Source organism: Tauraco erythrolophus, chromosome 18 (genome assembly GCF_009769465.1).
Source record: "Tauraco erythrolophus isolate bTauEry1 chromosome 18, bTauEry1.pri, whole genome shotgun sequence".
Taxonomy (NCBI): domain Eukaryota; kingdom Metazoa; phylum Chordata; class Aves; order Musophagiformes; family Musophagidae; genus Tauraco; species Tauraco erythrolophus.
The window spans coordinates 12,370,693-12,391,967 of NC_141482.1; the positions used below are offsets into that span (position 1 = coordinate 12,370,693).

The 21,275-nt window shown below is 43.8% G+C and overlaps 1 protein-coding gene across 1 annotated transcript; it reads left to right on the forward strand.

The window, feature by feature from the left end:
• Positions 1 to 1,877: 1,877 nt before the first annotated feature.
• Positions 1,878 to 17,264, forward strand: NPEPL1 (aminopeptidase like 1). The gene is made up of 12 exons (XM_086622741.1): positions 1,878 to 2,027; positions 3,172 to 3,357; positions 4,524 to 4,694; positions 7,115 to 7,204; positions 7,888 to 7,969; positions 8,166 to 8,308; positions 8,860 to 8,937; positions 12,528 to 12,628; positions 13,280 to 13,403; positions 14,566 to 14,742; positions 15,420 to 15,530; positions 16,365 to 17,264. The coding sequence occupies exons 1-12, from the start codon at positions 1,878 to 1,880 to the stop codon at positions 16,521 to 16,523; spliced, it is 1,572 nt and encodes a 523-aa protein (XP_086478867.1). The 3' UTR covers positions 16,524 to 17,264.
• Positions 17,265 to 21,275: the final 4,011 nt, after the last annotated feature.

Genomic DNA, 21,275 nt, shown 5'->3' on the forward strand with positions numbered 1-21,275 from the left:
ACTATCTTCAAAAAAAAAATCCAACCAACAGCCTTCCTAGATAAAATTCATTAAAACAGGGAATCCATTATTGCTTTGCATATTATGATGGATTATGTATTATTGTTTGAGTGGTTTAATTCCATAAGTACTTGTAAAGGATCAATAGTTGGTGTGGCCATGGAAGATTAGCCCATGCCACAGCTTCCACCGTGGCTCACATAAGTAGAAATATTTGTAGGTACTGTTAGTGGAAAATATGCAGGAAGTTTCCGTCCTGTAGATAGAATTTATTTTCTCAGTCAGTCTATTGCCTGAGTAGGACCCTCCTCTGCTGTCCTTAACTTGAATGAGAGAAGGATTGGGGATTAGATGAGTATTTCCTAGTGCTTTGTTTCCCTGTCAGATAACGAGGATTCAGGCACAGCGCTGTAGTGATGTTCTTGCAGTAGCAGGAATAGCAGAATTTGTACTCGATGACAAGGAGCTTACTGCCTCATAGAATCTTTGGAATGTCTCAGTCCTGAAATAATTGCTCGGTGTTGCTGTCTTTCTTATCTCCCACACTGTCCATATGTATTGCAGTAACAGTGAACCCCTAAACAGTTTATGTTCTGTGGCTCAGTAAAGAGACTCGTAAAAGTTGGGAGGTGGAACTTGTTTATTGAGTTATGCCTTCCATGAGGATGCATGACTGACCTCTGCAACAGATTTTGCTAGATCTTTTATTCAGGCTAATTTTAAATGTATCAGGCAATAAAGTTTCCTTAATGTCCCTTCCGAGACTGAGTAAGACCTTACTCTAAGGAAGTATTTTCTGGAATTCAGTCTATTTTTTTTTTTTCTTTTTAGGTGTATTTCCATTATATGCATCAGCATTCACTTTTTCAGTGTAAGTGGAAGTGCACTCCCTTTCTGATGTTTAGACTTTCCTATCTTTCATAGCTGCAGATTAACAAGTATCGATTCCCTCCTGACCTAACGTTAATAGGAGGTGCTTGGCAAACACGAAAAGATGAGGATAAATATCCTATTACATTTAAAACAAACATTTAAATTTACTATTAAAGCTGGCATTTGGAAAATGTTTCCTTTTAATGAATTCCCACACTGTACCTTGGAGTCTATTTTGGCTTTTCCGCTTCTGGAATATTTTTTAGGTATATGTTTTATCCAGTATTTAACTTCATGAGGAAGAGAAGAATTCAGATTTTTCCATTTTTATCCCCATGTCACTTCACACTTCCAAAATGAACCATTTCCATCCTAAAACGGTATTATGAAGGGGAAATAAGGACTTTCAGCTTGATAAATTGCACGTCCGTGGTACAGGGAGGCAGCTGCCTCCGTACTATCACCTTTCCCTCTCTGAAACGGGAACACAGGGGATCTCGCACTTCGCACGGTGTTACCGTGTATTTTTTTTTCCCTTTTCGTCCACAACCTATGAAATTGTAAACACCCTGATCTACTCGTGCGTTATCTGCAGCCCGGGTCAAACACAAAGCCCCGGCACACGGCTTTTTCCTCGCCCGGAGCTCCCAGCGCTCGCCTGGTGCGGGAGAACCCCGCAGCGAACGAGCCCCGCATCGCGCCCGGGTGCGGAGCCGGGGGCGCCGGGCCGGGTCTGGGCTGCGAGGCCGCAGCACGGGATGCCCGTTTCGGAAGGGGTCGGGAAGGGCACAGCGACCCCCGGCCCCGCCGGCGGCGGGCCCGCCTCCCTCCGCGGCATCCGGGTCCCGCGCCCCGCCCGGCCGGGCGCGCCGCCCGCCCGCGCTGCCCTGCGCGGCCGCCGGGGGCCGCCCGCGCCGCCGCGGTGCCCGCCCCGCGGAGCCGGAGCCGGCGCCGGGGCGGGGCCGTGCGGGCGGGCCGAGCCGAGCCGGGCCGGGGGCAGGAAGATGGCGAACGTGCAGCTGGAGTTCCAGGCCAGCGCCGGCGAGGCGGACCCGCAGAGCCGCCCGTTGCTCGTGCTGGGCCAGCTGCACAACCTCCACCGCCTGCCCTGGGCCCAGCTGCGGGGCAAGCTGCAGCCGCGGGTCACCGAGGAGGTGAGGCCGGGCTGCGGCGGGAGCGCGGCGTCCCCGTTCCCCACACCGCCCCGAGGCGGCGGCGCGGGGCGGGGAGCGCGGCCCCCGCTCCGGCACCGTCCCCCCGCGGCGCGCCCGCGGGCCCTCCCGAGGCCGCGTCTCCCCGGGCGGCCTCGTGGTGCGGGGGAGGCGGGGGCGCGCCCGGCCTGCGGCTGCTTGCGCGGCGCCGGGGCCTGCCGCGGCGAGGGGGGCTGGCGCCCGCGCCCGGGAGCCTGGCCGCGAACCCCGCAGCCAGAGGGGTTTGCCCCGTGAAACCTCCTCGGAGCGGCCCCGAACGGAAGAACCAACGGGGAACGAGCGGGTCGCCGCGCCGCGCAGCGAGCCGGGCGCGGGGACGGCAGCGGGGTCCGGCGGGAGCCTGTTGCTGCGGCGGGGGGACCCGCGCAGCCCTTCCCGGCCGGCGGGTGAAGCGCGGCGGCTCCGCTCCCGCACCCCGTGTGCCCGCGGCGAGGCGCGGAGGGCGGCTGGATGCCCGCAATTAACGGAACTGCTGAAACGCGCCTTGGCGGGGGCCGGATGGCCGGCGGGGGTGGCAGCGCGTCCCCTCCCCGGCTTTCAGCTCCTGCGCTGGGATGTGCGGACCTATTTTTATTTAGATGGTGTCGATGGCTCGTGGTAAAATGATAATGTTTTGCGCTGCGGCTTTTAGGTCGCTAGATGTTTGGCAGGGTTTTTTTGCTGAACTCTGAGTCTCTCGTGGCAATATTTAGCTACCCTTTTTTTTTTAATTAAGTTTATACACGAAAGGATGATTCAGGACTAGTTAATCAGTCCATCTATTTATTGCTAGCAAAACTGTCTGCACTTAAAAAAGGCTCTGAAGCAGCCTTTGCACTAAATGCTGTGGTTTAAAATTGTAGTTCATATGGCTTAAAAGAGATGCTTATCATGGAAAGCATGTTTATGTTTTCTGGTTCATAAACAGGTTCACAGTATTTCCCGTCTTTTCACTCTGGAGGTTATTGCATTTAAAAGTGGGTGCACAATGTCTTTGTTCACGACACCTAAAACCTTGCGATTAAAGAGTGCCTAAATGTAGTGGGAATGAGATGGAAGGAAAAGTCTGATACAGTTCTTTGTCTTTAAATTCTTCTTTTCTCCCCAGATATGGCAATCTGCTTTAAGCACTCTGAATCCAAACCCCACCGACAGCTGCCCTCTCTACCTGAATTATGCCACTGTGGCCGCTTTGCCTTCCAGGGTCAGCCGGCATAATAGTCCGTCTGCAGCTCAGTTCGTCACCCGCCTGGTTAGAAATTGCCTTCCAGGAGGTGTCAACAGATGTATTGTTGTAAGTGGTGGTTTGAAAATGCTTCTAGTGAAATGTCTAGTGAAGTATTTTCTCGACTTTTCAGGATTTTAGTTGTATCCAAGGAGACTGGAGGTGGGCAAGCTTTACCAATATAATTATGCTGACATTTATAAGTGGCTTTGCACTGACGCGTAAACAAGACCTAACTATAATAGCTTATGCATGCTCGAGCAGCTAGAGGGAATTAAGGCTGGGTACATATGGAATGTCTTCAACTAGGAATGTCCATGCAAAGGGAGTCAGTAGTGGCTTTTTTCAAACCAGGATTTATGACATTAGCACATGCTTTAGCAGATTGACATAGCCTGCATGCAGGGTGCTATGTCTATATTGCATAACCCATTTAAGGTGCCGTGGTTGTGTTATTCAGTGAGTTCTAAAAGTCTTAATGCAAACTAATGCTCCCATGTGAGTCTTTTTGCAGGACAAGCTCTTGGACTGCTTTGGTCATTTTCTGTATGAGCCTGATGAATTCGTTACTTGTTTCTGTGGCTCCTCCAGATTAATTCGGATTTCTAGGTTGTTAGAGAAAGTTCACAGAGTCAGGAGTAACAAAATGTAATTATACTCTTTACTGGGAAAACTTATTTGCAAGAGTAATAACTCTGCTTAAATGTTTTTCCCTTACAGTTAACTTCGAAGCAGCTAAAACTGCTTTCCATTGGTAGTTTCTGTAATGAACTTCAGAAAAATATTCTACATGTTAAAAAGCTTCGAGTTAATGTTAGCCACATTCTCATATCACTTCTGTATTTGTTTTGAACAAACATTGGTGATTGCCATGCTTTTTCGTCTTGATCTGTAAGCCAGCCTGTGTTAATTGCACTAGTATAATTAAAGTAGTCCAGCTCCCTTATAAGGATGTACTAATTCCCCCGCAGTCAAGTCCAGCAGTGTAATTCACTTCCATATGGGAAATGAACTGAACCAATTCCATGTGGTACTGTTAGTACTGCCACTCCATCCATGCAAAACATGACGTATGGGTATGTCTTGAGTCAGACATCAGTTATTTCCCACTCACCTCTTTCCCCCCCCCACACCCCCTCTTCACCAGTAATATCACGGGTAACAGATCCTTTTAAATGTAGTCTTCCACATCCCTGATGTTGTCTGACGTGTTTGTCTTCTGGCTGGTGTTTCAGATGGTCTGTGAGCGGTCCGAAGTCTTTGCTTCGGCTTGTGCGTTGGCCAGAGCTTTCCCCTTGTTCACACATCGGTCCAGTGCATCAAGACGCACAGAGAAGAAAACTGTAACAGTAGAGTTTTTCCTGGTTGGACAAAACAATGGACCAATAGAAGTAGCAACACTTAAAGTAAGGTTTTGTTTTTTTCCATCATCGTTTTTTTTTCCCATTATTCCCTGAAATTATTTTTTTTCCTTCAATTTGTTGCAAGCACAAATACATCTGTCTCGGGCTACGTATGGAATAGATGTTGTATCTAAAGTAGTAAGTTATCCTAGATCAAAGTTCCTTGAAATTGATTGACTCGCAGCACCTCTGACTAGAAATATTGAACGTATTAACTGCAGTAAAGGCTGAAGATGTTATTCAGAATTTAGATTTGAGGGGTGGAAAACACCAAACAAGTAGCACAAAGAACAGGTCTGCTTTCTCGTGTTTATCAGAGATGCAAATAGTGTCTTTTTAGCCTTTAATATTACATTGCCTTTGGTGTGTGGGCTTCTGACTTTGCTTTGCCCAGGAAAAATCTGTATGTGGCTGTGCAGGTGAATATCACAGCGAAGTCACTAAAAATTGCTTGTCCTGGGATCACATATGGCCTCTGCTGTTTCTGTCCGATGTATCCCTCTGGCTGAGTTTTTCTAGCAGAACTGTAGCCAGAAACAAGACCCTAGGAAATGATACAGCTTGGAGATGAGCCGTACGTAACAGTTAAATATGTCTAAGTTGTCTTTCAGTAGTAGATAATCAAAGACTCTTTCCCTGGTACTTGACTGTTATAGAGGAGAAACTCCACATCAGGTGACTTTTAGTGTGTTAGGTCTTTCCTCTTCAAGATCCTAACCTAAAAGCTCTACCAAAGTTTTCACTTAAGCTGTTAGACAGCTCTCCAGGTTCCATGCTTCACTATAGATGGACACACTCAGCTGATCAGTCTGTGAGGTTATACAAATGCATTTAAAATTTTGGTAGTGGATTTTACTAAGGAGACAGTGTTGCTGCATCTGAAATTCACAGAATTGCAGCTTTAGGGTATTTTTTTTTTCTTTCAATATCTTTTACTCCGTTCTTTGTTCTTACTCTACCAACTGAATGGACACAGTAAATGATGCCAGACCAGTTTTCAGGAAAGTGACAGAGACAGATATGCTATGAGTACAGCCATTGATCACTGAATTTTTCCTTGCCCCAAATCAGAAAAAACAAAACTGGTGTCAAAAACAGTTCCTTCAGATAGGTAGATTCCAAACCACTTGGGATATTTATGATTAAAAAACAAAGCTGAAGTGATTTCTACCTTCTGTTCTTCCCCTTGATGTCAGTGCCAAAACTATTACTGGCTTCCTCCAAGCTAAGTTTTCACCCCTTAAATTCAACCAGCACCAGACAGCTAACGTAGAGCATGGAAGAAGCACGTGCTAGGATTCTTTTAGATAAACCTCTCCCTTAGCGTGTTGCTATATTTTGCGCTTAACTGCATTGTCCAGGATATTTTATGGTGAGGACTAGAAGGGACTGTCACAGTTTCACAGGGCACTTAAAGGCTGCACAGCTTATTTCTTTAAGTCATATTGTTTTCCTCAGACTTGACGTTTGGGATAGAGCACTTCCATTTACATGCGTGATCCTAATGGTGAATCACTCCAAACCTAGCTTGGCTCCTGAGGAGGTCCTTATCCCTTTAGGGGAAGTAAAGCAATCAAAAGTAATTGTAGGGAATCGGGCACCATTCCAAAGCAAGCCAAAGTTGGAGTCTTCTGGATATGGAATTTATGGAGTCCTTAGGCCAGTCTGGCCAAGCCAAATTTTAGATGCCTCAGCACGAATAACTATCCAACACATCAGATTCCTTTGAAACCCATCTTGACTCGCCTTTCTGCTGTGTGTGGTCTTCAGTGTAGTGCGGCTACTGGAAAGCTTGAAGAAAGTTTCCGTCCACCTAGGCTTTTTGTTTCAGGTTGTTGATTCACAGGGGTTAAAAGTTGAAGCATACTGTCTGGTGCCCCCATTGTCCGTTATGCCAGGAGGATCCTTCTTTAAGGAAACAGCCTCAGCATGCTCACTGTGGACCGTTTTGGTTCTGTCCACTCCTCCTTAGATAAGTTTTTAACCTCAGTCCAGGTGAGGGTCAGTCCATTTTGCCACAAGAATGAGGAAACAGGTGCAGCCTACAAGCTCACTGCGACTACCTGAGTTTGCTTCCTCTTATCTTTCTTTCCTCCACCTCACATTGCCTTCCTGGTCTCGCGTTGGTAGTGGAGAAGGCTACTGGTTTTGCAATATCAATTCACTGTGAGAAGGAATACAGTTGCTTAGAAATTAGAGCACAGGGGAATATAACGTAAGCTTAACACAGATGAAGAATAACCGTTAGCTTGGTTGACGTTATTTAATACTGTACAACTGCCTGTGGTCAGTTGCAGTTCAGCATTGATGTGCTCCAGAGGAACCACGTATCTGGTGTAGGCTGCATAGGACTAAATGCAAAGCTGTGCAGAAAGCTAGCCAAACCCAAGTCAGTTCTCAGGTGTCCTCACTTCTTTTCATAGTGTCTGGCAAGTGCTACAGAAGGAGTGAGGCTGGCTGCTCGAATTGTGGACACCCCTTGCAATGAGATGAACACAGATAACTTCCTGGAGGTAGGTAATACACCTGATGAGTAAGAGTTACTAATTGTAAGTCTAGACTAAAGTAATCAAAAACTAGTGTTGCCATCTGTTAGCAAAACCTGTATGTCAGCAGTGGGAAGCACATCAAAGAACCCATCCAAGGTTGCTGAGGTAGTTTCTTTGGCCTTTAATATTTCGTAGAACTTTGGTAAGTTGAAAGGAGATGGAGTGGAAAGCTTGGAGTAGGCACTGGGAGTCAGAAAACATGAGTTGTTCATTTGACACTGGCTTCTGTGCCAGTGCTAGTGATGTCTTAAGCCTGATGATGATAAGAGTTTCTGAAATTATGGGACAGAAGTTGATTTGTTTCCAAAAGAGTTTTATCGTAAAGATCTGGAAAGCTGTTGACAATGAAAATATTCCTGTCCTATTGCATTATGATCCAATAGAGTCAACAGCTGGCCTTTACCTCTGAAGATTTCTTTTATTGGCGAAGCTTAAAGGTCAAATTTGTATTTCATGCCGTAGTAAGTCAAGGATGTCTCAGTGGAATTAGGCCATTGGAAAACCAGCACCACTCCCAAAATTGTGAATGTTTGTAGGTGTGCAAAAATCACACAAAACCCTTATGTGGGTACCCATATGTGTGGAGAGACACAAATGTGTCCTTCTGATGACTGACTGACGATGTTCTTTTTCTTTTAATGATTAAGGAAATCAAAAAAGTTGGCAAGGATCTTGGGATTACTCCTACCATTATTCGAGATGAGGAGCTGAAAGAGAGAGGCTTTGGAGGTATATCTTGTTGAAAATTCAGCTTTTATCCTGGCAATTAATTGGAACTTTTTGCCCTCTCCATTGTAATGTTTTATTTGCACATTTTTCAAACAGTTTTATTGCCCACAGTATTCCAAGATGTTACAGAAAATAGATTCAGATTGCTCCCCACAGTCTTTCTTCCCCACAAGTGGTTTAATTCTCTGTTTTCCAGGTATCTACGGAGTTGGCAAGGCAGCTCTCCATCCTCCAGCCCTAGCAGTTCTCAGTCACACTCCAGACGGTGCTACACAGACCATTGCATGGGTGGGCAAAGGTATTGTGTATGATACTGGAGGACTCAGCATTAAGGGAAAGGTACATAAGCACTTGTTCTTCTGCTGCCTTTGCTTACAGTGCTGTTTTCTAATGGAAATAATTCAGTTAATGTGTGTAGAAAACCAAAGTATATTTATTTGAGTAAACACTTTATCTACTGTTATCCATATGGACACAAAATACCAGGGGAGAAGACTGAATAGGATTCAAAGAACGTTTTACAGAGCAGTTAAATGGCTACCTGATATTTTGCTCTTTAAGTATTTTTCACTGCTAGGAGAAAGCTAGAAACAAAGATGTTTAATTTCTGACTTTAGATACAGATCCAAAACCCATGTGAGCTGGCCTCAGTGTGAATTTGTAAACAACCTTTTTCATTCTTTTTTTCTAACAAATTAGCAGCAGAGGTTTAGTATTTTCCAGTTCTAAGGGAAGATCCACCAGTAAGCAGATGCACGTGTTCTGTGTTTCTGTTATGACTGAGCACTGTCAAGACCAGAGTTACAGAAGCATCAGAAATACTAGTTTTAGAAGGTGTTAGTGTGAAATTCTCTTCTAAAGGAAACTAAATCTCTATGGTTCTGAAACAGACTACTATGCCTGGAATGAAACGAGACTGTGGTGGAGCAGCTGCTATTTTGGGTGCCTTCAAAGCCACTGTAAAGCAAGTAAGTAAAACGTGTTAATTGATACCATGTAGCCTAGTATTGCCAAGGAGCAGTCTGGCTTTTGGATATATTCCCAGGTATGGAGGCCAGTCTAATCCTGAAGTTCTGACCTGCCACGGCTGTTAATGATTTGGAGCCACTCTGCTCTTTCTGCTATTTCAGGAAAATATTTCAAATCCTTACTGGGATCTTGAGAATTGTGAGAAATTCCTTGAGTGCTAATTTATTTTATTCTATTGATTTTATTTTATTTATTTTAATTTCAAGTTTTTTTTTTTCAAACTGAGTGGTTTCTAGTTCCTTGAGTTGGATTTATACCTGAGTTATCCAGTACTGATTTTGTTTAAGCTGTGGGATTTGGGGCAGCTGTCATCCCCTTAGCAAAGGAGATGAGCGACTCTGGGATATGAAGTCTGTCCATATTCCAATTCCTGTGCCAGTTCTAATATTAACTTACTGGGGAAGTGGCAGCTCTAGTCTCATCAGGAGCTGCTTGTTGGTTTGCTCCTGCGGGCAGAAAGTAGTGGGGGAGCTGAGAGGAAGCCAGGTATTGAAATAGAAAGAATTAAAAAAATGGATATTACACTTTAACAGTATGAACTGGGGAAAAGAAGTGGCCACTGCCAATAAAACTGCCTTCTCCACAAATCCCATGTCCGAGTCTTGCTGACAGAGCAGCTATTGCCTCCAAAGTGTATCCAAAGTTCAAAGAACATTTATTGCTGCAGATTAATGCATAGATCTGATGGAAGCTTTGTCCAGGGGATGATCAGTGCCAGATTCCCATTTCTCAACAGTTTAGCTCTGTGCCTTGGCCCTAGGAGCATGTTTGATGTGGAAAGATTGTAAACTTCACAGTTATCTGCAGAGACTTAAAATTGAAAACAGATTTGTGAGCTGCATCTTAAGCAAAACGGCTCACTTCCCATAACTAAGTTTTTCAGAAAGTTGGATCATGCATTTGCAAGGGACAAGAGCTAGAACTTAAATGATGCTTTGGGAGAGTCTGGGAAGGCCGTGGATGTGGTACCTTCTTTTGGTGATTCAGTTCTTGTCTCCAAAGTAGTTTTGTGTGTAGTTGTCTGCACTGAGAGAAGGGCATTCACGGTCACAGGAGGTGTGAACATAAGTGATCTGTCACTTTATCTGCAGTTCTTGTAACAGTGAATAAACTGGCAGTGGTATGTTTGGACAAACTGAGCCTGATGAAGCAGTCATACCTCAGAAAAAATCTGTGCCTTTATGTTTAAAAACAGAAGAATGATCTCGTCGCTTAATTTTATGACCTCGTGTAAGAAGACCTGTTAATGAAATCCCTACAGAAAATGTATTCAGATAGACAGTGGAAATAATTTGGCATTGCTCTTTCAAGACTTTTTCTTTTAAATGAAGAATAATACAAAGCTGGAAGGGATTTAAATTAGCTATGCTTTGTCACAAAGACTGAAGTTGGAAACGTGCGTTGGATAGAAAGCTCTGTGGGAAGAGGGGCAGAGGTTATTATCCATCTTCGGAAAATATCTGCCTACATGCTGTTCAATAGTTTTAAAATGCAATTTTAAAAGGCTTTGAATAACAAAATTAAGCAAGTGTTTTTTTTCTAGATAGATGCATTTAATCCATTGTGAGCTTTCCAACACAAGGGAGAAGAGAAAAACATTCACTTAAATTTTTGAAATCTTTCTTGATCCTGCATGTTAACATAGTAAATCTTGCTTTTAAAGAGCTACAGACGGAATGGGATTCAGGAAAAGACAGTAGATTAACCACATCTCCCACTTGGAGGAGGAAAGTTTGGTGCAGTCCAGTGAGAGATTGTGAATAGAGTGTGAGTTTAGCTGCACAGACTGGTTTGGAAGGGCAAAGGGTCACAGATGGAAGATTATCTCATCTAAAGTGCTGTTTGCCCACTGCCTGGACTAGAAACTGCAAAGCTACTTTATGGCTTCTGGATGCTGCCAGTTATTTTGAAAGGTTTTGATTGATACATTTCCCCTTCAGACTTCAAAACAAGCTGATTCGGCAAGTCCAGCTTTCTTCAGCCACGGACTTTTATCAAGAGATTAACAGTAAAACTGACCCTGGTTTCCCTAGGAATTTGATGTTTTTAAGGCTAGCTATCCCAGTTGAGGAGGAACTATGTTTTTATTTGTTAAATGTTGTTGTGTCCCTCTCTGATTCTAGGATCCCTTCACACAATACAGACATTGCATAAATAACAAAATCATCATACATTTTAAAATATCATCCATAACCAGATAAGCACTCGAATTTAAACCAGAGTAAACCAGAACAGGATATGCCAGAAGAGACGGGGGGAAAAAAAAAAAATTTTCAAAATGCTATGTGCCTCCCAGCAGGAATGATATGTTAAAAAAAAAAAAAAACAACAACAACAAAACCAAACACCCAACCCACCCCAAAAAAACCCAACCGAAATTCATCTTAGCCCTGGATATTTTTGCTTTTACATGGGAAGAGATGCTGGTAGCGTGTGTCTGACCCGTGGTGCAGGTTGGATGGTGGAGGGCAGTGAGCTGTGTTGCGGGCAGCTGGGGGAACCATTGAGACACGGAGTACCACCACGTTCCAGGATTGCCATGATCAAGGTTACTTTACAACAAAATTCTCAGAGACGGAATCAGTTCAGCTAGAGTTGGCTTTTTAGGAGAAGTGTACAGTTCACAAGCGGCTTCATATTGGCATTTATTATTTCCATCATTTTGCACTCTTACTGTAGGCTCTTCCCCAGCGTGGCAGAAGTGATGGGAAGAAGCTCAGTTTCTCAAATGGCCCCAGTTGTATCTTTGTTGTCATTGGAGACTACATAAAAGCAGTGGAAAATACAAGGTTTGGAAAATAATCCCAAGCATCCCGACTGGCTGTGTAATGTCCTCTCACAAGCCTTTGTACCTGTCACGTTGGAAGCGTCTGTTGCTTGGATCTTTCCTTTGTGGCTGCAAAAGATGGAGTTACACAGTCAGGACGTGTTTGTGATCTCTGCTGTGAGTCTGTTAGAAGTGTCGCATCTTTGGAGGTGTATCCTGCTGATTTTCTTGCAGGGGTACTGTAGTTTAGGGACTTAGGGTTTGTTTTTGGTGAGCCTGGCAGCTTCCTGGTGAAACAGTTTCCAGTTCCTTTGGGGTTGTGCTTGTGAAGATCTTACTGGAGCTGGCTCTAACGAGCAGAACGTGCTCTTCCCAGGGAATCATAACCCCCTCCAGTCGCATCTGCACGCTGCGTGTCAAAGATGTTTTAATTCAGATACCTTGCCACCGAGAGAAGATTGAACTTACTGATCACTGCTTAATTGACAAGGGCTTTCTAGATCCCTTCCCCGTGTGTCTGTCACATGCATATAGGTTTTTATTCACTCTCCAGTGAGAACTCTAAAACCAGTATTAGGTGTTACCTCCTCACCTGCTTTCTATAGCTCTTGGTCTCAGCTTCAAGATGTAAGACATTCCTCATACATTTGCCATGCAGTTAGTGGCATTGCGGTCAAGAAGTTGTAATCCCTCATTGATTTTGGTCCCAGTAAACTAGCGTGATGTGAATCAAACCCCATTTCTCTCCTTTTGTTGTTACAGGGTTTTAAAGACAATCTTCATGCTGTGTTTTGTTTGGCCGAGAATGCAGTCGGACCACGTGCAACAAGACCTGATGACATTCATGTTCTTTACTCTGGAAAGTAAGATTGTAGCTATCCTTTTCACAGAAACATTGAGAGGAAACATTGTCTTCGATTCTATTTATCTGAGTACCCTGCAGATTGTGAACCTGTCCCTCATCAGCTTTCCTACATGTTGATAATAGGATTTCAGACAGCCATAGCAGTGAGTTATAAGTGTGCGTAGAGTTTCCTGTTGAGTATGTAAATACACATGAAAATGTGTATCATATATCATGAGCTGAAGTTTCCTTAAAGGACTCAGTTTTAGGTGTTTTTTCCAGTACAGCCAGTTTTCTGTGTCCATTTGTAGTCTGTATTGTCTCAGTCGCAGAGGCAGGCTGCAATTGTGTAAGAATCTCTTCTTATTTTAAGCAGGGAATGGTACCTCTTCGTGTGGTAGTAATTTTAAAATCCCAGCTCAACATGCCAGGCGTTACACAGGCCCAACAGGTAGACCTGATCACGAGGGCAATACTGTTGTAACCATTTTCCATGTTTGCTCTGTCTGGATGCTTGCAGCTGGGGAATAAACAGCCATACAGACTTGCAGAGTCAAATAAGACAATTAGGTTTGAGTCTGCTTTCTCATCCAGTGTTCTAGTCCAGATAGACAAGTCTTAACTTCCAGCCTGAAGCACTGTTGTGTTAAATGACCTCTCTTCTTCCTAGAACTGTGGAAATCAATAACACTGATGCAGAAGGCAGACTGATACTGGCTGATGGAGTAGCTTACGCATGCAAAGATCTCGGCGCTGATATCATTCTTGATATGGCCACTCTTACTGGAGCTCAGGTACCAATACAGAACTGCTAGTGGACAGGGACTGTGTGTCCCATCATACATTGCCTTGCCTCTGTCCTGCTAGTCTTTACTGGCAGGTAGATACTGTGAGCTATTGTGACTGATGATTGCTTCCAAAACTTGTGCAGGAGAAAGTTGCCAACAGCAACCCCAGTAAACGGTAATCCTGTGTGCGCGATGTGCTGTGAATGTGTCATGTTTGTAACTGCAATACCCAAACAGGGTTTTTTTTTTTCTTTATGCAACTTTTATGCTTTTGCAAACTGAAAGAGAAAATTTAATTCTTCTGATGACATTAGCAGCTGATGTAAGCAATCCAATATTCAGTATTTGCAATTCAGTAGCTTTATAATTAGCAAAACTGATTTGATGACAGTGATGAGAAATTTTCTTGTCCATAAAATTCTAAGTCATACACAGAAGGACACAGGGTACAAATTTAGTGCTATTGTTTTTTTAAATATTTTCCTGTTTTGTAGAAGGTGATATTGACAAGCTGTGATTCTTGTGGCTTAATTTTCTAGAAAATGAATTGGTCTTCTTATCAGGAGGAGAAATGGTGGCAAATTTTAGAAGCATGAATGTTGCATACGGTGGTGTAAACATCGATCCTTTGAAAGTCTCCCATCATTGCCCTACTGGAAAACCGATGTGAATGGTGGCTTCCGGGTTTTGTGTATTTGGAAGGAAGCAACCTTTCCAATGAATGAGGATGTTACATTCAGACTGTTTCTGTGATTGACACGTTTCTGGGGTGTGCTCTGTGTGTGTGTGTGTTAGATGTTTTATTTATAATTTGTTGCTGATTTAATTTTATTTCTAAGGATAAATAATTGTTAAGTGATACAGTTTGGTTGGTCAGTAACTACAAAGAAATATTTCTGTGGGACAGTGGTTTGAATAGGCCAGACAAGTACAGACTACTTCACTGCAGAATCATCTTTCTGAAATGTTAAAAGATTCCGCAGTAGCTACCGTGTCTTTGTCTACATTTGTAACTCTACCTTCCTGTGGAGTAGTTTTGAGACATTATTTTCTTGGTGGTTTTGTTAGATAGAAAGCATCTGTTAATGCTGAGAGGGAGTAGTACAGAATTATCCTACCCAGCACAGTTAAGATGGATCCTTCCTGATTTGGTCTTCTATCTCACTAGGGAATTGCTACAGGAAAGTATCATGCTGCTGTCCTTACCAATAACGAAGAGTGGGAAAAGGCTTGTGTTAAAGCTGGCAGGAACTGTGGAGACTTGGTCCATCCTCTTGTGTATTGCCCTGAGCTCCACTTCAGTGAATTTACCTCTGCTGTAGCTGATATGAAGAACTCTGTGGCAGTAAGAATTTTTTTTTCTTTTAACTTACTACATAAAAATGTGTGTTTTCTAGGTAATGTGCTGGCCTGTTGATAGCTGGCTGAAAGCTTTTCATGTGGGCTGTAATCTTTTAGAAATGGGCCATATAATTACGGTGTTCAGGGTCTTTTACTTGGAGATTTCGCAGGCTGTATGTCACTACACTGATATTTAGCATCAATTTTAAACAGGGTAGCTTGCTGCAAAAGTGTCTTTAGGCTGCTTGCCTTTTAAGCATGGCCCTAAGATAAATGCTAAATTCCTGGATGGAGACCATTTAAGAAGTAAAGACAAGTATTCCTTAGGTCATATATAACCAGCAGAGACAGTAACTGGGAATGCAGAAACCAAAACCAGGAAATTGAGAGCAGAGGCCTCAGGGATTGCTGCAGCTGCTTTTGCTGTGTCTGAGAGCTACTGTGTGCGCTAAATTCCAAAAACACTGCAGAAAGGAACTTGGGCAGAAGAGGAGTTGAGCAGCACCAGGCTGCTACCAGGGATTAAGTCAAAGAATTTACAGTAGAGTTAGTTTGCAAAAGTGTGTTTTAGGGCCATTTGTTGAGCTTAGAACTAGGTTTGCACTACTGTCTTTTCTTCAGGCAAGAATAAAACATTGACCTTTTCTTGCAAGACCAACTGTATTTTTATTATTTCTACAGGACCGAGACAATACTCCAAGCTCCTGTGCTGGGCTCTTCATTGCTTCTCACATTGGCTTCGACTGGCCTGGAGTCTGGGTCCATATAGACATTGCTGCACCTGTTCATGCAGTGAGTATGTTCGTATGACTCCTGACACTTTCCTGGACAAGCGAGCAGGGTAAAGGAAACTGCTGGTGCCTGCAGATACTCTGAATTCTCTGCCATCCAATTCCAAGCAAGAGAATTGGGTGGAGAAGAGTTCTTTTGAAAAGCATTGACTCTTCATCTGTGTTGGGAATTTCTTTGTTTTGATACCTTCATCTGTTCATATTTTTCATTTTGGTTTTAAAATATTCTAACGGTCACTTTAATCAGCAACATCTTTACCATTTTAAACTTTGACAGCTTGCCTGCTTTCTGTTCATGGACAGTACTCCTGGCCTTCCGTTTTCACCCGTACCGTTTTAAGATGATTGACCAGAGTTGATCATCCCGCCTGCTGACCTGCAGCAGAGAAAACATTTGTTTTCCCTTGGAGTTTTCCCCTCCTCCCTTTGATGGAACTCATGCATATTCTTTTTTCCTAAAAAACAAGCCAATTTACTCCCCTCCCCGCCCCCGTCTCCTTTGCTTTTAAACTCAACTTACTCAGCTCATACTCCAAATCCATGCTCATGCTGGGTGGAACATTTCCTGCCCTGGCCAACGCTAGTATAAATCAAGTCAGCGTGAGCTCTGTCCTCATGTGAATCAACTGATGTGTTGGTTTAATGTAGCCAGGACAGACTCCAGTAGCAGTAAGGATAGAGAAGCACAAGCTGAGGGGCCTGCCAGGGACCCTGAGTATTCGCTGTGACCATAAGCCATCACTGCTCTTATTGAGTGAGTAGGCAAATTAAAACTAGGTGGAGATTATACAGTCTGAAGTGTGAATTTTTTTGTTGTTTTTTTTTTCCCCCCTAGGGTGAACGAGCTACTGGCTACGGCGTGGCTTTGTTGCTGTCCCTGTTTGGAGGGGCGTCTGAAGACCCTTTGCTGAACATGGTGTCCCCTCTAGGGTGCAATGGAGACTCTCCCACCGAAGACATGGAGAGGGATTCGAAAAGGCGGCGCCTGGTTTAACGCGCCCCAGCCCTAAGTGCTGGGGTGCATGGGTTACCTCACTTTGCACTGATTCATTCTCAAGCAATGAAAATGTCACACATCAGAAATGGCCATTTTTTTTACTGTCATGATAAGATTTATTACTTGTTTCTGATAAAAACAGCCTGATTTCTTGGGTTTTTTTAAATTATTGGTGCACACAGTTGCTGAACAATATCAATGGTGCAGAGTCCAGGCTCAACTAACTATATCAGGAAGAGGGCGCATCCTCCTCTGAGCTCTTCACAAAACCTAACTAAGTGCATTAATGCATGAGAAGCGCTCTCTAGTCTGAAGAAGCAACTGCAGCTATTGCTTACAAAGCCTTCTGAGTTACTTATTTTATGTGAGGTTTTATCAGATGTTTATGCAGGCCCCACTACATCTCGGAACACAGGACAAGGAAAAAAACCTCTTTAGACTTGGCTTATTCAGTGACCATTTAGCTTAGCAGCAAAGGAGATGTAATGAGAAAAGGCCTATAGTTTTAATAAGGTGCTGTTTCCGCATGTTTAATGTTTTTCTGATGAATAAAGTCAGCGAGAGTGGTCCAGAACATACTCTACATAAATCTTTCACATACAAATTACAGAATGTATTCATGTTAAATGAGGAAAAAAATAGAGGGACTGTGATTAAGTAAAATCGGTTTACAAAGCAGAGTGGCAAGACTTCTTGCCACTTAATAATGATAAATCTATTAAAGCAGCTTACATATTCCGTGTGGCGTTTCATGGTGTTATTTACATTTCTGAGAACACAGAATGCTCCAGATTTTGTGTGTGGCATCATTACTCCGCTCATACATCTGAAAACTGACCTAATAGAGTAACAGCTTACACTGAATGGTTTGGGGCAGTTCTGAAGGAACTTGCACTGATTCACTTCATTTGTTGGATTCAGCAGTAATCAGGGATGCAGAGTATTAGTTTCTGTATAAGGCAGTCAGAAGGAGCTTGCAAACACTAGTTTGGCTTGGACTCCCATGGGAAATGACTTGCCCCAATTTATGTAATGTCAGGGGCAGAGTTGGGAACAAAGTGACCAAGTTTTCGTTGGTGCTGGTTCCTGCCCAGTGGTTCAAGTGTCAGCCTTTGGAAACATTCCTTGGCTCAGCCAGGGTGTTGATGGTGAAAAGTCCCACCCAGCACACGGTTTTGGCTGCTTTGTAGGTAAAGTCAAGCTGAGTTGTGATGAATTGCACCTTTCCCTGTGTTGGAGGTCGTCTCTGGAGAGAACTGGTGCTAGGTTTTAGGTGGAGTTCCAACAATGAGGTACACATCTGGTTTAGGTATGAGTCTTTTTGATTAAAGACCTCATGGAAAGCTTAACACAGAAGGGAGAAGAAACAACATTTTTCATTTTGGTTTTGTGGCTATATTTGACTCTTAGGCAGAATATTACTTTGGGTTTTTTTGATAGAACTTCATTACTTCCTGTATTTGCTTCTCCCCTGCTGTTTTGGTTCCCTGGTCTACTTGATCATTGTTTTAGATCTATATATAAATGAGTTCTGCCTTTGGTCATTCTAGACAATCAGTATAAAGCACTGTCTGGTACCAAAAACTGTTGTGGGAAATGTGTTGTTGAAGAGTCATTGTCATTACTAACTCAGTCTGACCACTGAAGCTAATGGTAAAATATTCTTAATTTCAGGGCTCTGAAATCAAGTCTTCAATCACCATCCTATAGAAACACTCTTCAAATTAATCAATTCTAATTTTGAAATTTAGTGTTTTGCCAACATGAGGCAGATTTTTACATGAAAAGTAGCCTGCAGGTTCGTGCCATGAGGTTAAATTCTATTGTTATTCACTGAATGCAGCAAGCCCAGATAAAGGAGAAATTAGGTTTTGATGACTCATTATCATATTCTTTGATTTTGCTGTGTCTCAAAGCATATCATTCTGGTGGATTTAATTTGGAAAGCACTTAATAGAAGCCATCTTAAAAAAGTTTCTAGTATTAAAGAAATCTAATGTGAAATACCCAAAAAACAAATTGGATACATATATAGGAAATCAAAAACTGAAAACCAACTTGTTAGCTTAAGCAGAGTAAAATAAATCGATCCGACACCTAATAGAACAAAGGTCTGGTGCTTCCTCTGTTTCTGAGATACAAAATAAAAATCAAGGCTTCTTTTTTTTCAATTCCATAATAAAATCTCTCACTGTTCCCAATATATGTTATTCCTTCTGTTTAGATAAGAGGATTGTTCTCTAGAGCAGAAGCTTAGGACCTACGCAAGACAGTGATTTGTGAGTGATATTTACCAAATAAATGATTCTTCTGTGTTTCACAGAGCTTGCACTGGGATCATTCCTGTTAAGCTCACAGTGTTTCTTAAGCCCCTAAAGAGCAGAATTTTAGTTCCAAGACCAGCTTCCACCACCTAGATTTTCTTATCTGCTTCCAGGCAATGGGCAATTTTAGCTTCTGCTGCAGCATTTGCCCTGAAGCATCTTGATACGAGACCTGGAGGCAGTGTCTGAAAGGGAAGATCCAAAACTGCCTTGGAAGTGGCAGATACTCAGTGTCAGAAGTGAATATATGAGATAGTTGGCAAAGACAAGCCTGCACCGAGCAGCAAAGCTGGAATTTGGTCTCTGCAGCTGCAACCCACTTCTGCTAATCACTATGCAGCCTGAAGTGAGCAGATTGCAGAAGCTGTCTGATGTTCTTACTGCCTCTGTGGCCATCTTGACCAAGTGCTCCACAATTACCAACACATTCAGCTTTACAGTCCCCTCCGTGTGACAAAGCAGCTCGGTTATTCACGGGAAACAGTTCCAGACACCAGCGGTTAACCTCAGTGGATTTAGGTGACTACACTTGAATTTTCCTCTGGCACCACTTAAGCAACTTTAAATAGAAACACTCCTACGGCGGGCAGGGTGCCCCTGCGGAGCTTCGTAAAATGCTGCTAGGGCCTGGGTCCTGCACACTGCCAGTGCCCTGTACCAGCCCTTCAAAGATCATGAAGCAGCACAGGGCTCAGTGAGTTGCTGAAGTTCACCTCTGTCTGAGCAGGGAACTGGAACTTGAGAGGTCCTGATGTCTCCCCACTCCTTGGCTGCCTTCTGAGCAACCATGGGAGATGGAGCAGGGTCTCACAGGACCTGACACCAGGCTCCAGAAGCAGCACAAAGCCAGGGAGGTGCCTCTCTAGGCTGTTTTCTAGGAATTAGAGCTTAAATTACTACAGCTGTGAGCACAGTGCTTTTAAGAGGAGGTTGACAATTAGGCACAAGCTAATATACCCCTCCAGGAGATTTCCTTCTTGTTTCCTCCTCCTCCTTGTTTCGTCTTTAGAGCTGTGCTGCTGTTACCCGAGGATGTTCTATAGAAGCTGATGTGGGCAGCAGGTGAGTCAGCAAGCTCCTCTGCCACGGCCACCTAGCTCTGGGGTGATGGTTCACAGCAGGCCAGTGCTGCTCTTTATCTTGGTGACCTTCTCTGGGCAGTAGTTTGCTATGAACTGCATGGCAGGCTCGGGAGAGGAAGACCAGGGTAATTTGGTTTGCTTGTTAAAGCAAAGAGGAGTTGATGTTTTATTGATTGTCCCAGACCAACGTGCTCAGTCAGAGGAAAACCCATCTGTGATGTTCTGATTTATCCTGAATTTGTAAAGCCTACGCAGGGCTGCGCTGTGTTTTGTTGGGAGCAAATTAAGCTAACAGCATATTGTACCACATTTTGGTACTACTAAATGCTGAGTTGGCGACTGGGGACAGGAACACCACCAGGGTTTTATTGAGGGCTCAGTCCCAAGGGGAAGGACGGACCTACCCAAACCACTGCTTAGGGATTAGCTCCTGCTGGGCAGTTCTGACCCTGGGAGCCAGAACGGTTACATGGTGCAGTAGAGATGAGTGTGCTCTTCACACGCACTGATACTGCACTTCACAGTGTCTCGTATGCTGCCAGACACGATGTGTTGGCCAGGTCGAGCGCATATCAACGTATCTGTAAGGGCACGATGACTTGGAGAAGGGTCTGACAGGGTGCTCTGAGTGCAGCCCTTACAGCACCAGGGCTACGTGTAGCCTCAGGAGGTGAATTAGCCTGGTCCCTTACTAGACATACAGAGAAAAAAGCTATTCTGGAGAACGCCACAGTCTAACTGCCAACGAGAGTAAACCCTGCCTGGTAAATCTGTTTGGTGGGTGTTTGCAAATACCTCCTCCTGCATCTGGGACAGCGTTTACCAAAGCAAACAAAATCTGTAATGTTGGAAGGCAGAAAGAAACTTAAGTGGGATCTGCTGCATCCACATTTCTCATTCTCCTTCGCCTTTTTTCTATCGTTTTCCTCCCTGCTGCTTCATGCGTGGGACTGAACAGCCTGCAGTTAACAGGAAGGTTAAAGAACTTTCTCCTGTGTTGTCTCTTAGCTGTTGAGTTTTAAACTCATAGTTGTGTGTCACACTTAGTTCAAAGGAACCCCTCACCTCGTAACTGCTCCTTGTGAGCTCGACAGAGCTCCAGGGGCTGGTTGGTCTCCCCTGCCATGGACTGCAGAAGTTGCATAAGGAGCAAAGGAGGCCACATGGTACCAATCATTATGAGGATGATGCAGCCCCTCCATTTTGCATTTCACAATCGTTTTCCTTTCCTGCCCCGTAGGCTGAGGGAATTTCTGCAAAGAAAGAAAATTATCGTTAATTTGCCACAGCTGTTTCAGAAGTTTTTGTGCAAAGGGATTGCACAACAGGAGTCGTTCACCTTC